Below are 16853 nucleotides of genomic sequence, written 5' to 3'. Positions count from 1 at the left end.
ATTAATTATTCCTCCATACAAATCTACATCTACTGTTTCCCCATCCAACTGAGTTCTGAACTTGCCCGAAAGGTCTTAAAACTCCGCAGAGATATCGCTAAAGCCATAAACTGGTTATAAAATTGAAACCCCATCAACTTGACAGTGTGAAACCTCTTACTGAAATTTTCACAGCTTGTAAATCTGTACGTGTCTGAACATTTAGCCATTGTAGTTCCCTACAGCTATCTGCGCTGAACAAATTTCATCCAATAAGATCGCCAAACATGTAATATGTTGTCGTTAATTAGACTTTACCATTTAAGAAGGGACTTTTAAAACCACATACACCGGAGAGGAGTGGGGGTGAGGGATTGTTTGGTATTTCGGTTAAATTGAACTATTCTATCTCTTAGAGAACATCGGCTTACTGGGGCAACTAACCAAAGACCCCATCACCTTAATCTGATTAGAGTCCTTTGAGTTTTGCATTTAATTCTACTTTGTATATTGTATTTAAGTATTTCTTTTTCTTTTTTTTTCTGTTATGGCGAAGAAGTCTACTAAACATTTTTTTATTCCAGTAGAATCACCTCACCACCAAGTTTTTATTTAAAAAAATATAGTGTCCAAGTTATCCTATTCATAACATATTCCACCTGCACCTCTGACCTACATTTACGACTGCATTTATATTTAAACATTTCTTTTAAATTAATGTGTTGATTGTCACGGTTCAATCTCTTATTATTCAACTGAGCTTTAATTAAAACAAGCAGTCAAAATAGGGATAAAATTCAACAGTTGGGACCGTTTTTGATCACACACCCCCTCTCTCTCCTTAACACTTTCGTCTGTCCTTACCCACTCTAAAATTAGGAATAATAAATCTAAAACTACTGTTGAATCTAAATAGTAGTGCTTTAATTTCTATCGAAAGGTTAGGTATATCTCGGTCACGAAAGTCTGGTGGTTTTGTATAACACCAGCGCACAAGGGTGTTCAACCTTGCACAGATACTGATATTTTAAAATTTTGTATAGTCCAATGCCTACAGTAGAAAATTCCTGTATTCGCACAGTATCCAAAAACGTACGTTCGCGAACATAAGTTGCCTCGTCTTGACTACTTTAACTGGCAAGTGGGCCCATACATCCACACCCTACTACTCATACAAATCTTAATTTGCTTGCCAATCAAGGCAGGTCTTTAGACATTTTCCATGGTTTTTGCTGTAGCCATTTAAGCGATATAACTTTACGTTGTGTGTTACACCGATCACTTGTGAGGCTTCTTTTCGCGATTTATTAGCATTTTCTCCAATAACAAGATCACGCCATACTTGTTTTGCTAGTTACTTTCCAACTGGTATTGAAAACAACGTTACTCTTTTTGAGCAGCAGTAAAATGTCTTTTGCTCAGAATTTGTTGATACAGCGTTTTCTTAAGAACTCTTTCTTTAGGCCTGTTGGAAAGAATACTTTAACAGACCTTAGTCTATACGTCCGATTTCAAGTGGACGTTAATATCAGAGAGCCCTTTGCGTGTCTGACGTCCGTCATAATCCTAAGTAGTCCAGTAGCATTTTATGTGATGGTGTGCCACAAAGCATCTTTTTGTTTTTCTTTTCAGAACGGTCTTATCCGGTCAGCAACAGATGACTACATCATAGAACCATTACGGGAGAGACAACTCCATGGCCCTGAAGATTTTGTTGGACAGCCACACAAGTTGTACAAACGTTCCACACTTTACGTGGACCGCCATCAACAGTATTTTGAAGGACAAAGAACGGGTATATTTGCAACTTATATAACGCTAAACAATAGATACTAACAAGCTTGCTTAATAGTAAGTTTTTCTAATTTAGTGGTTTTATGCAACAATATAGTAAACAATATCCTATACCAGTGATGATGTATCCTATACCATATAATTATCATGGGCGATGTGACTTGTGATTCCTTGTAAAAAATCCCAGCTCCCAGATAGTTTTAAAAATATTCTTGCTCCGATTTAAATCAAGAATGCACTTTAAAAAATACTTATATCCATTAGATTTTTTGAAGAAAAAAATTATCTTGAGGTAAGAGAAGAAAAAAAGTATCCCATCTCAAAAATTATCCCACTCCCCACCTCCCAAAAATATAAATGGCCAGTCCCTAAACCATGGGTTAAAACAATGATACAAGGTTAAACACTTTGCAAAAGGTAAGTCATTAGAGAAGCTTGATTGTGTATCACTATCTGTGTTAAGATTATTTTAAATTAACATGTTTTGAATACTGTAAACCCGGTTATAGAATAATCGTACCTGGATATGTTTGAATGTCATAATCCAATCATGGAATACTCTTTCCTGGATGTGTTTGAATGCCATAATCCATTCACGGAACATTCTTACATGGATGATTTTGGATGCCATAATCCAATCATGGAATATTCTTACATGAAAGTCCTTCTAAGTTTGGTGTTAGACTTGAAGAAAGGAAGGTCATGAATTAACTTTGCATATTAACAGACTTTCTGGGGGCAGTTATCTATCTTAATAGAAAAAATATTTCTGTGATAAAAGTTTGTTTGTGTTTTCAATGGTACACCTGTCAGTACTTAATTCCTACCTGCTAGTACTTAATTCCCAAGTACTTAATTCCCACGTGCCAGTACTTAATTCCCACCTGCCAGTACTTAATTCCCACGTGCCAGTACTTAATTCCCACGTGCAAGTACTTAATTCCCACGTGCCAGTACTTAATTCCCACGTGCCAGTACTTAACTCCCACCTAAGTTTCCTAGACATGATTTGCTCTACAGGTAGTACATTAATATTATTCCACGTAAATGTTTCCCTGAACTGTGTGTGTGAGAGTCTTTTAGAAGGAATCCCAGGAATTCTGTGATTCTGCTCAAGCATGCATGTATTCATACACAATGCTTCATTCACCACATCTCTTACACTATTCAAGAAAGGAATTTCATATATTTTGAATAGTGTTAATGTTGGTTTGTAGATTTTCAATAAAAATAACATCTAGAAATTTTTATTTATATCACCCCAAGCCCAGGACTACTATTTAGTTGTGATGTTATAAGAAATATGTATGTGTTCACCATACATGCATGCGTGCATATCAATATTTGTTGTGCACATAGCATTATTGCCGAGTTCTGTGTTTTGTTAGGTCAGGAAAGTGTGACAGTTGAGCAGCCCCTAGGCAGTGATCTTGTCATTGAAGAAGAGACTGAAAAGGAGAGGGTGAAAAGAGCGCGCACAAAGTTTGACTTCCTCAGCAACCTCCAGCGGGAAAAAACAGTGGAGACATTGGTGGTGGTTGACAAAAACATGTATCATAAACATGGTGATGCCAACATCACCACATACACCCTTACTCTGTTTAACATGGTAATTTGTTTACTGAGAAACTTTCAATTTCTGCTAAAGAGAAGCACATAAAACTGCATACATATTTAATTCTGAGCTTGCAGAAAAGAATGAGTTTTATATGGCATAGTGATACATTGAGGCCATCTGGCTGAGATGTCAAACAAGTTCTTTCCCTTAACTCACTACAGAATATGAATGCAGGTTTGTATTTATTACATAAAACCTTTTTATGATTTCTAAATTTTTTGAGCTTTACTGTGTGAATGAAATTCAAAATGAACCAAGATTTAAAAAGTTTGAATCACTGTATCTAAATATATCTTCATACAGACATCCAAGAAGGCAGCGAAGTAGTTCGAATCTGGGGGCGTGGTATGGATAAGCAATTGCCATATGAAGTGTGTAAGATTAAATGGGTGTTCAGTAAATATGTGTATGTACTGGTTGAAATGAAAAACCATCATCCATGACACTTGACATCAGTTTTATACTCTTGACAATACATGTACTAATTAACAATTTCTGGCCAAAGGGAGGGAACTCCAACATAATATTTAAACAACTTGACATTTCTAAATACTCATAATCAAGCCTGTATCACTTAGTATAGACCTATCCTTGATGTAAGCTTCTGTGTTGAGAAAACCACATGAACTGCAGCATTTTGATTTTATTTACGTATTTATGAGACATAAATTTCCTATTCTGCGCCTAAATGAATGAGTGTTCCATTCAGCGTTAAGTAGTCCTACATCAAGTCTATAAAAGAAGACTAAAATTACATTGTTAGAACATTCTCCAATCTAGATAAACTGTCATAAGATTCCGTTTGCTGAAATTTTCCTTTTCATTTTCATCCAGTCTTGTCCTTCAAAACCCATATTCACTCTATTTTATGTTAAGCCATTTCTTACTGGCCCCCATTTAGATAAGTTAAGAAGATAAGATAAGAATTCTTTATTTCAGACCACATGTACATAGTCCATATGCCTAAATTAAAATATAGATATAAAGTAAAAACATTGTAAACATAAAAGAACATATATACTATTTAGTACAGTGAGTTGTACATCCTTTGAATTACCTGACAGCATAGTAGTAGAGTGTATAAGTAAAGAATTTTCATAGTTCTGTTTATCAGAGATTACACTAATGAATTTTAAATCATCTTGGAAATCCATATATACCTACAACAACAGTTGTGTGTTTCAGGTAACATTTAAGCAGTTGAGAGGTTTATTTCAGAAAATCTGAAAAACATTAAAATAAATCTGTCTAATCAATAGTTATGATGTTTGCTATCACCATTTATTTATCTTCAATTTAAGATTGAAATATATCACCAGCCTTGTCATATTATGCAATAAACAAGTACAAGGTCAAGGTGACCATCTACATGTGCATGTGTTAATTCAGAAAAGGAGATTTAACAAAAATCGCTTTTGACACCGCCAGAATACATTTAATTTAAAACTAAAAGTAAGGCAGGAATTAGTCATTGTAAGTTAAAAAAATGAAGATCCAAAACATTCATTGATTGACACTTGTGGGACACAAATTCATGAGGAGTTATCAGTATTAAGTATGGTGTAAGTGATCATGGCTGAAGCACGTTTCAAAACAGAACTCAGGAATATCAAATTGGTGACCATAATTTATAGCTATCATAATGTGTCTGCTTAGATATTAACCAATATGCAAAACACCCACCCAGCATAGTAACGTCCATAACCCCCACCCATTTATGGCAATACTTATAATATCTGAAAAATGTATTAATTTTGCTTGTTATCCAGAATTTTGTATATGTAGTCACTTAATTGTAAATGCATATGTAATTGTAAATTGTAAAAGCCGCTGTAATGCCATTGTTCTCTATAAGGTTTGGTATCTTAATTAAACTCCCGTAGTAAACCTATGGAAATACCATTATATATAAAGTGGAATAAATTAAAATTATAAATAAACAATCCAACCTACCTATTTCATTATGGACCCATCCTTGATGCAGATTGTATAAAAAGTATTTGCTTTGTTTTTGTTGGTTTTTATGGCACTTGTAACACATTATTGGCTATATCATGCCAAGGAAATTGGATCTCAGTGCCTTTCCTAAGACATATGGAAGCAGCTGGCCCAGTTTGGCTTTGGTGAGTCTTAGACCCAGGAACCTTAGATTATAAGTCTGAGGGCCTAGCAATTGATCCATATAGAAAGTAATAATGTCATCATTAAACATTTTTTATGAAATGCTTTTACATACAGATGGATGGAAAGAAGGAAGGATGGATGGATGGATAGAGAGAGAGACAGACAGAAAATATTAGATTTTTTACAAATCAAGATTTCTTGTAATTGTCATGTCTAAATAGCCAAATTCCTATTTGAAGGTATCCCAGTTATTTCAAGACAGTAGTCTGGGAAATATGATCAACGTAGTGCTGGTTGGTCTGATTCTGCTAGAAGGGGATGAGGTAAGATGGAATTCTTTTTATTCCTTTATTAAACAAAGATTTTAAAAGCTTAAAAACATTTCTTAATAGCATGTAGTTACTGTGTAAATTTTAATGTCATATTTAGTCTGCATTATAATTTTTTGAATGACTGGGATCATGTATTGAGTTCATATACACATCAGACAGGATAATTATTTTTAATACCAGAGACTTAAGAAGGACACAATGCACTCAACACAACAGTCAGTATATAGGTAGTAAAAACAATTTTGTCAGGCATATTTTTAAGAGTTACATTATAATTTTCTTACCCTTTCAGAGAGGTTTAAACATTGACTACAATGCAGATGACACTTTAAACAGTTTCTGTTCCTGGCAGTCAGTCCTTGTGGGATCCAATGGGAGACAACATGATCATGCCATCTTGTTGACAGGACTGGACCTCTGTTCTTACAAAAATTCCCCCTGTGACACACTGGGTACAATGTTTAACTTTTTCTTCTATTCCAAAGCTAGGGATAATTTAGATTCTTAAGATTATTTTGTTTGGTAGATTCTGAAGAAAAAAAATAGGATGACCAAATATAGCAACCCCTTATTGTAAAGGCCCTTGGTATACTGTTATCCCTTATTATAAAGCCATATGTACTCATGTGTAAGTTATCACTTCCAGTTACCATAATACTCATGTGTAAGTTGGATCCAACTGTAAACAATATATGCCTTGATTTGTCAGCACATGTGCTAGCAGATCTGGGTCTATGCAGTTTCAGGAGACCCAGACTGGCTGGTACATTATGCAATGCCAGATCATGTCATGGTATAGGTGTTTGCAGTTGCATTATGACATATATATATATATATATATATATATATATATATATATATATATATATATATATATATATATATATATATATATATATATATATATATATATATAAAACGTATGTACAACCTATGGCCTTGGGGCTAGTTCCAGCCCACCACTACATGGTTTTATCCATCTATTTACATCTTGTGGTATCACATTAAAAATCACATATCTGGCCTACATCCTGGAGGAAGTTGCATATGCCTGGTATATACAGTATTATCAATGATGTTTTACAGGGTTTGCACCAATAGAGGGGATGTGTAATCGTTTACGCAGCTGTACAGTTAATGAAGATACAGGATTGTCTACAGCCTTCACCATTGCACATGAAGTAGGACACAAGTAAGTATCGCGAGGATAATCTCTAAGGTTTATATCACCTGTTTTGGTCATTACACACTGTATTTTTGGCCATATGACATCAAACGAGCACAGCAAAAAGTAAACATTGTAATTAATTCTAAAAAACAAGAATTCCTAGACAACATTATTGTAATTACAAATAGGTAGAAATAGTTAATCATTTTCCACCACAAGAAGCAATTTAATAAGTTTATTTTCCAAAAGTTTCACATTTAGTGTTGGGTTAACCATTCAAATATGTGGTTGTAAAGCTGAGGTTATTCACCTGTAATAACAGTGACCACAATGATACAGTGCTTCCAGGCCATGAGATTACAGGTTTCTCACCAAAAACATATTGTTGGTCATGCAACTTCTCAAAATCAGTGGGGGAAACAGCATGCAAATTATTTGTGGTTCCCACAGTTTGTTGTACCCAATGTGCACTGGGTTTTTTGTGTGTTTGTTTTGTGTTTATTAAAGATGAGAATTAAAATTATCAGTTTGTCAAATTAAGTCTTTGTCTTCCATTTTGCTGGTAATCTCAATCAAGCTATACTAAGGTAGATTTAGTGTTTGAATACAAGCACCTGTATGATTGAGATCTGCTGTGGTTTTTGCAGAAACTATCCAGGGGATCCAACTAATTTGTCTCCTTTAACAAACTGAACAGCCATAACAAAATTGTATAGAGTGTAACAGGCAGTGAGTTTTACGACTGTCAAAATGGAACATAATTGATTTCTTTATGATAAGGTTGTCTGCTACAGTTAATACTATAAAATAAGAGGAAAGCTCTCATATTCTGATATGAACTGAAGCCATCATACAAACTGAGGACCCTGAAATAGTCGGTACCTCAAACACAGCACATGGAACCAGAGGCTGAGAAAAAGAGAAGAAAAGGAACTGAAATATGTATCTGTTTAACATTATGTTGGGTTTTTAAAATTTATTTGTTTACCTATTTATTACAGTTTTGGCATGTTCCATGATGGAGAGGGAAATTTCTGCACTCAGTCAGCTGGGAAGTTAATGTCTCCTACACTGATGGGGAAAGATGGTCAGTTTCACTGGTCAGTCTGTAGCAAGGCCTACCTCATGAGGTTCCTCAAGTAAGTGCAACAATATTTTACAGAAGCTATAGTTTTTGGCAAGATGGTGTCGTCACACTCAGAATCCAGAAATAAATTTGATTTATCAAACACACAATGATAAATTTTAAAAAATGTCAAAGAATTTCTTTTTCTATTTTCCAGTTAATTCCATCCTATATATAACTACAAATGCTTGGAATAAAATTTGTATCTATCTGATTTATGTTGCTGTAAGGTTATATTTTACCTCATTAAATTTGTATTGTTCAGATTCAGAATATTGACACATATCATTTTTGCAGTATACTAATTGACAGTGAATATATCCCATGAAAATTAGCCCTTTCCATTTATATCATATTAACTTAACTGAATTTTCCCCCCAACTTACGATTTGTTTTCAAGACTTTTATTATTGTTTTGCTTACAACCTATCCAGCACCCCTCAGTCTGATTGTCTGGACAATGCACCAAAACATGTTGCTGAGCTGAAGTTTCCTGATCGACTTCCTGGAGAGCTGTACAATGCTGATATTCAGTGTAAATGGCAGTTTGGCAGTCGAGCCCGGCTCTGTACTTATGATTTTGGAAAGGTAAATTTAATAATATACACCTTCAGTGTATTAGTTGGCTAATGTGATAAGGTATGAGAAGAAAAACTAGATAGCTATCCAGAGGTTACCATATGTTAGATTGGTGTCAAGAGGTTACAGTATGTTAGTTACATAGGTGTCAAAAGGTTACAGTATGTTAGTTACATGGGTGTCAAGAGGTTACAGTATGTTAGTTAGATGAGTGTCAAGAGGTTACAGTATGTTAGTTAAATGGGTGTCAAGAGGTTACATTATGTTAGTTACATGGGTGTCAAAAGGTTACAGTATGTTCATTAGATGGGTGTCAAGAGGTTACAGTATGTTAGTTACATGGGTGTCAAGAGGTTACAGTATGTTAGATTGGTGTCAAGAAGTTACAGAATGTTAGTTACATGGGTGTCAAGAGGTTAATTAGTATAATATGTCCAATATTACCATTACACTTTCCTTACCTCCCAATAATTGTGAAGCCATATCATCACTAGAGAGCATGTGGTGTACATTATTGGGGCCATACCTTCAAGGTCAAGGTCACAGGTCAATATTTTAGGTTTCAGCCACAGTGCCATTTCCCCTTCTGCTCAAACTTAGAGCTCTTTAGCATAAATATTTGAAACTTGGTAAATGCATATATTTTCATAAGAAGTTGTGTTGCATCCTCATTTTGGGGTCATATTCTGAAGGCCAAGCTCAAGGTCACAAGTTAATATTGTAAAGTTTCTTTTGTTTCTGTTTTATATCATAAGAGCTATTTGAGTTAAAGGGACTCATGTGTCATGGTCAAGGTTTTGTCTTGAAGGTCCTTGTCTCTTACCCCTTTTCTGTACTTTTACACTGATGCCCTTTGAGATAGATCTGTAGAACTTGGTGACATCCTACCCACCCCATACATAATACATACATACATACATGCATACCTGCATGCACACTCATACACACACATACATACATACATACATACACATGCATGCATGCATGCACACACACATACATACATACATACATACATGCATGCTTGTGTTTTTGGAAGTTTGCAAGCATTTATAGGTTTAACAAATTACTAATAGTTTTCAACTGATAATTAAATATAGATGTTTGTAGAATATTAATAAGAATTTAACATTTTTGGTAGTGAATGTTTTAGAGGCTAAAAGCTGATTTTGATTTTGATGGATGTATGGTGTACTATCAGTCAGGAAAACCCTCAGACGAAGCAGTAAATTGTGCTTTTATCATCATATTACATTGTTTTCTGAATGATTTTTTTCTTATAGGATATTTGCAAAGCTTTATGGTGCTACCGTGGTAACAAGCGATGCGAGACAAAGTTTTTGCCAGCAGCAGAAGGGACATCATGTGGTACTGGTATGGTAGGTAGGCTGTGACACCACACTTAATTTTTGAAAAATATCCAATTATCTAATGGTTTTTATTCATTTAAATGGTAGGTAGGCTGTGACACCACACTTAATTTGAAAAATATCCAATTATCTAATGGTTTTTATTCATTTCAATGGTAGGTAGGCTGTGACACCACACTTAATTTGAAAAATATCCAATTATCTAATGGTTTTTATTCATTTGCAATGGAAATTCTTCACTGTCGATCATTATATATATATATATATATATATATATATATATATATATATATATATATATATATATATATATATATATATACATATATATATATATATATATATATATATATATATATATATATATATATATATATATATATATATATATATATTGCATTAGTGAAGAAAAAATATAAGATTCATCTGCAATCTGAATTCTCCCTTTGATGTAATGAGTAATACACTCTATAAGTGTTCTGTGGAATATGGTTGTCTCCCCTGTAAATGGTGTTATTATGAGTTGTCTGCTTACAAATGAATGACCTCTGAGTGCAACTGGGCAAAAACATTTAGTTAAAGTAAAAGATATGTAACTTTCAACAACTATACAACATCATATTATTAATTGTTGATGATTTTGTTACCATTGCTGCTGCCAGAAAGGTAATACCTGTCATGCCATTAGGCAAGAGAAACAATGACTATGGTTATGATGTCATGCCATTAGGCATAAGTAAAATGACTGATTATAATTCTGATTCTGATTATAATTCTGATTCTCTTGCCATTAGGCAAGAGAAACAATGACTGATTATAATTACATGCCATTTGGCAAGAGAAACAGTGACTGATTATGCCATGCCATTAGGCAAGAGAAACAGTGACTCATTATATTGGCATGCCAAAAGGCAAGAGAAACCGTGGCTGATTATAATGCCATGCCATTAGACAAGAGAAACAAGGACTATGATTATGATGTTTTCTGTATGTCAGATTACCAACATGAGTCTTTGTAGAAAAGTAAATTGAGTAACATTTAAAAATAAGAAACAAACATAAAATTTCAACCTCATTTAGTAATAACATTTCTTGCATCTTCATTATTCATTGTTGAAGTCATATGATGTGTTGAAGCTAGTTTTTTGTTGTTTAAAAATAGATTCTTACTTAAGGGAGTTTTACACAGAGACTGAACAATTTACAAGTCAAAATAATGTTCATTTTTTATTACCTGCAGTGGTGTCGTAAAGGTCAGTGTGTAAACTTTGGTAATGATGGACCCAAGCCAATAGATGGTGGTTGGTCAGACTGGAGTGAGTGGTCAGACTGCTCGCGTAGCTGTGGGGGTGGAATCATGCACCGAGAACGAGAATGTTCACGTCCTCTGTAAGTATAACCTACAATGTCCCTATTCACTGGAATTGCTATTATAGGTAATTACAATTAAGGTTTGCTGCCCATTGTGAGTAGTTTATATTAAGTGTCCAGTCATCTTGAATGCTAAATGTAATGATTCCTGCCCATTGTGAGTAGTTTATGTTAAGTGTCCAGTCACATTAAATACTAAATGTAATATTTCCTGCCCATTATATGTACATTTATAGTGAACATAATGCTGCTCCTTCTACCTCTGTGGCTATTGCAGAAAGAGTTGCTGCCCATTATGAGTACAGATTGTATCATGTAAATGTGTTTGTCCAGTGTATCCCATCATTCCCACACTATCTACACTCAAGTAAATAAAAATTGCACCACAAAAGAGCATGTCCACCACAACTATAACTCATGTACTTTTGAATATCCTGAAGATGATCTATGTTGGCACCTTTCATGGGGAAACAACTCTTGTTACACTATACCAAGCTTTACCTGTTAATTGCTGTATCAACCTTTCATGGGGAAATGACTCTTGTTACACTATACCAAGCTTTACCTGTTAATTGCTATATCAACCTTTCATGGGGAAATGACTCTTGTTACACTATACCAAGCTTTACCTGTTAATTGCTGTATCAACCTTTCATGGGGAAATGACTCTTGTTACACTATACCAAGCTTTACCTGTTAATTGCTGTATCAGGTAGAAATCAAGGCCAGCCAGCAAATCAGATCCCAATATGGAGCAGCTAACTTGCCCTCAGCTAGATTTACACTGAGCCTAAGTGAAATCTTCTGCCTTTGTAGTGCAGCTCCAGTTTTTCATTTCCCATTTGAGATTCCAGTGTAAATCAACTACTGTACAGCCTTCATAGCTGATTGATCACCTATTAATGTCTGGTCTTGGGCACTATGGCATCAGCCAGTAGTTATTAAGTTTTCTTCTTTCCAATTATTTTAATATCGGTGGATACCATAGCTCCACCTACTTGTTCAAACGTATCTCGTGTAGTATATGCTAGCTGCCCTTTCTAGCCCATTCAGCCAGTTGACATATCTCATGTGTAGCCTATGCTGACCTCCCTTTCTAGCCCATCCAGCCAGCTGACATATCTCATGTGTAGCATATGTTGCCCTCCTTTTCTAGCCCATCCAGCCAGCTGACATATCTCATGTGTAGCCTATGCTGCCCTCCCTTTCTAACCCATCCAGCCAGTTCAGAAATTCAGATATTTATCCTTTCCATGCTCTAATAAGCTGTTTATTATATAAAGCCACTAGGGAATAAGATATTTGCTTGTTCAGTCTGTGTCACCTTTTCTTTCTCTTGGGGAAAGAATTAGATTTTTGTTAAAAATGAAGAAATCTATCTTTATATTGTTTTCAGTAAAGCTTCAATAATTTTATCTGCAGATATCAAAATACTTCATCCAGTAAAACTAATTTAATTAAAATCAATGAAATGTTTCAATATAGAATTTCCTCACTATAACACTTCATGGGAGTCACACAAGTGAACTGCTTTATGAGTGGAGTCACTTTATATTGAGATATTACATACATAACAAAACTTTATATTGAGGTATTGTATACAAAACATTATATTGATGTATTAAATACATAACTTTACTTTATATTGAGGTATTATATGCATAATATTACTATTCAGTAATGGAGACCCATGACCATTTGTGTCTGTCTTATGCTGAAGTTCTTTATATTGAGGTATTATATGCATAATATTACTATTCAGTAATGGAGACCCATGACCATTTGTGTCTGTCTTATGCTGAAGTACTTTATAGTGAGGGAGTACAGTTCTTCTTTTTTTCAATTTTAGACCACAGTATGGTGGCAAAGTTTGTCCTGGAGATGAGAAAATTTTCAAAATGTGCAATGTTCAGGTAGGTGAGGCATCAATAAGGACAAACAAAATCAAGTTGGTATTGCAAGTTAGTTACCTGAATAAAAAATAAACTTTAACAAGTATTTTCTTCATTTTGTATATACATTACAATAATCCACTGAAATATGGATCCATGAATACAAACATTTCAGAAATTAGATACATAATCGGTGACAGATCTGAAAAGCTTAATCACAACAGACTTGTTTTACATCAGGACAATGTAAACTTTAGCAGCCTCAAAAGGTTTGCACTAGTTTAATATTCAAAAATCTAAGTTTAAATGTAGAAGAATTTCCTGTTTTTAATCTTTATGTTTCATTTGGATGAATACATATATGGGAAAACAGTTTTGTATTTGAGAATCTGAGGACAATAATAGTGGTTTTGCTGTGACACCTGTTGAACAAATATTTACCAGTGTCACACCTTATGAGCCAGTAAACCAGATATTTACCAGTGTCACACCTTATGAGCCAGTAACCAGATATTTACCAGTGTCACACTTTATGACCCAGTAACCAGATATTTACCAGTGTCACACCTTATGAGCCAGTAACCAGATATTTACCAGTGTCACACTTTATGAGCCAGTAAACTAGGTGTTTACCAGTATCACACCTGCCAAACCACTCAACTAGATACTTGATATAAAAAACCCACCAGATTCTCAAACACAAGACTTGAGTCTAATACATTTTGAAAACTTTGGTCAGATTCAGAAGCAAAATAAATGTATTTCTCTGTGGTACTACAGTATTGGAAAGTAACAACGTAACAATTACTTCAGTGTTTCCGACAACATGCCTTGGATTTGTTTACATTTGCTTTTTCCGAAAGTGTAAGTGTTGGAATGTAGATTGTTATTTTTATATATTAGGACTGTCACGCAGGGCAAGAAGATTTCCATGCAGAGCAATGCTCTATTTATGATAAACAGCCATTCCAAGGATTGTATTTACAGTGGAAACCCCAGAAAAAGCTCAATGAAGGTAAATGTTAACTTTTATGACATTATTTTCTGATTACAAGCCCATGTTTGATGTTAATTCTGTTACATAATTTTACAGAATGTTGGCAACAATTTATTAAAATTATATTTCTGTATAAGGCTACCCTGTACCTCTTGAAAAAAATGTAGTTAGCTGTTCCCCCAGACTTTTCTGTGGGGAAATATTGTATTTTTAAAAGTAAAGGCCATACAGTTGAAGCAGTACTTAACAAGCTATACAGATAGTTGAAGAAAAGTGGTGATTAAAATAAAAAAAATCTGAAAATTAATAAGTCCATGGATTTTTAAAAAAATAGTTTGGATCTTAATTAGTCTTATGGCATAGCATTGTTAAATTGAAGTTTCTTTGAGCAAATATTGTGGTATTCACAATTCCCTTTTTTTGTTTCAAGTTGATTCATGTTGTTTTATTTTTGTTACCTATAGTACATGTTTGGAAAGAGATATGGTATCAGAGATTTGGCACTCTGTGTGTGTGTGTGTGTGTGTAAAAATGTTCACCTGTAGTGCATGTTCTGAAAGAGATAAGTCTAATTTTTCTCACCTGTAGTACATGCTCTAAAAAGACATTTTCTCACCTGCAATACATGGTCTAAAAGAGACACATTTTATTTTTGTCACCTGTAGTACATGTTCTAAAAAAAGACATTTTCTCACCTCCAATACATGGTCTAAAAGAGACACATTTTATTTTTGTCACCTGTAGTACATGTTCTAAAAAAGACATTTTCTCACCTGCAATACATGGTCTAAAAGAGACACATTTTATTTTTGTCACCTGTAGTACATGTTCTTAAAAAAGATGTTGAATTTATTTCACCCATAGTACATGTTCTGAAACAGAATTTTTTTTTTGTCACCAGTAGTACATGTTCTGAAATTTACATGTTGTTCAATTTTGTTATTTGTAGTACATGTTCTAAAACAGATGTATCGTTTTACTTTTGTCACATGTAGTACATGTTCTTAATGAGACATGTTAAATTTTTGTTGAGCTTGAGATCAGAATCATTCATGTCTCCATGTATATGTTGATTTATCTGTCTATGTGCATGTTCAGTCATGTGTCTATGTGTATGTCCATTCATGTGTCTGTGTGCATGTCCATTCATATATGTGCATGTCCCTTCATCTATGTGTATGTCCATTCATCTGTGTGCATGTCCAATCATATGTCTGTGTGCATGTTCATTCATGTCTCTATGTGCATGTCCATTCATCTGTTTACATGTCCATCTGTCTATGTGCATGTTCATTCAAGTGTCTGTGTGCATGTTCATTCATGTGTCTATGTGTATGTCCATTCATGTGTCTGTGTGCATGTTCATTCATCTGTCTATGTGTATGTCCATTCATGTGTCTGTGTGCTTGTCCATTCATCTGTGTGCATGTCCATTCATGTCTCTATGTGTATGTCCATTCATGTCTCTATGTGCATGTCCATTCATTTATTTGTATGTCCATCTGTCTATGTGCATGTCCATTCAAGTGTATGTGTGCATGTTCATTCAAGTGTCTATGTGTATGTCCATTCATGTGGCTGGGTGCAAGTCCATTCATTGGTGTGCATGTCCATTCATCTGTCTATGTGTATGTCCATTCATCTGTGTGCCTGTTCATTCATGTGTCTGTGTATGTCCATTCATGTATCTATGTGTATGTTCATTCATGTGTCTATGTGCATGTCGATTCATCTGTCTATGTGCATGTTCATTCATGCATCCAAACCCTAGATTAAGGTCAGTGTTCAGATTTGTCCAATCGTTGTTTTTCTTGTTATTGGCAACAATGCTTTCAACCAAATTCTCATTTGTTTATGACTATCTCCTGTTTACATAATTGATTTTTCAATAAATTTTACTAAGTTAAATTTTTAAGTTCATTGGAGAAAATTGAAGATTCCCAGTGGTTAGTGGGCTGAATAAATTGCAAAGGGCAAATGACAGTAATGCCTAATTACTAACCAGGCAAATTAATTGCCTTTGCCCGAATTCTTCAATATCTTTTTAATATGCCTTCAAATTCAGACTACATTTAAATCCTTAGACAGGTGGACAGACATATGGACATACACAAGCCAGAGTACAAATATGGATGTCAGGCTTATAATAATTGAATTCTAGTGCAATGCTGACAGTAAGAGTGAATTTTTAATACAGTGTCTCTACAATTTTCAGCCAATGAACCCTGCAAGCTACACTGTGTGGCAGAGACATCAAGCTATGTTTTTACAATCAAGCATACCTCCACTGATGGCACGAAATGTGGCGATGAGGATGGACAAGTTTGTGTAGAGGGAGCTTGCAGGGTAATTTTTATCTGATCTGTTTCAAGTGATAGTATTCCAGTCCAACTGCAAAATTGTACAGACCCTTATCTGCTGTCACATAATGCAATGGCAGATTTGTGTTGGTATAACAAACAATATAGGACTTGACCTGCCTGTGCATCATGCAATGTTTCCA

The 16853-nt window shown here is 34.5% G+C and overlaps 1 protein-coding gene across 3 annotated transcripts in view; it reads left to right on the top strand.

The window, feature by feature from the left end:
• LOC149785843 (A disintegrin and metalloproteinase with thrombospondin motifs 16-like) overlaps positions 1-16853 on the top strand; it is a 132362-nt gene that overhangs the window by 89065 nt on the left and 26444 nt on the right. For all 3 annotated transcript variants that reach the window (XM_089979804.1, XM_089979802.1, XM_089979803.1), the window contains exons 4-15: positions 1612-1774; positions 3162-3382; positions 5755-5838; positions 6140-6299; positions 6934-7039; positions 8017-8154; positions 8576-8729; positions 10004-10099; positions 11331-11479; positions 13311-13374; positions 14257-14368; positions 16566-16696. In XM_089979804.1, coding sequence (XP_089835930.1) covers positions 1612-1774; positions 3162-3382; positions 5755-5838; positions 6140-6299; positions 6934-7039; positions 8017-8154; positions 8576-8729; positions 10004-10099; positions 11331-11479; positions 13311-13374; positions 14257-14368; positions 16566-16696 — 1578 coding nt within the window. The remainder of the gene's footprint in view (positions 1-1611; positions 1775-3161; positions 3383-5754; positions 5839-6139; positions 6300-6933; positions 7040-8016; positions 8155-8575; positions 8730-10003; positions 10100-11330; positions 11480-13310; positions 13375-14256; positions 14369-16565; positions 16697-16853) is intronic.

Source organism: Sinohyriopsis cumingii, chromosome 13 (genome assembly GCF_028554795.1).
Source record: "Sinohyriopsis cumingii isolate HCF-2022 chromosome 13, ASM2855479v2, whole genome shotgun sequence".
NCBI lineage: Eukaryota > Metazoa > Mollusca > Bivalvia > Unionida > Unionidae > Sinohyriopsis > Sinohyriopsis cumingii.
This window is presented reverse-complemented; position numbering and strand designations above follow the sequence as displayed.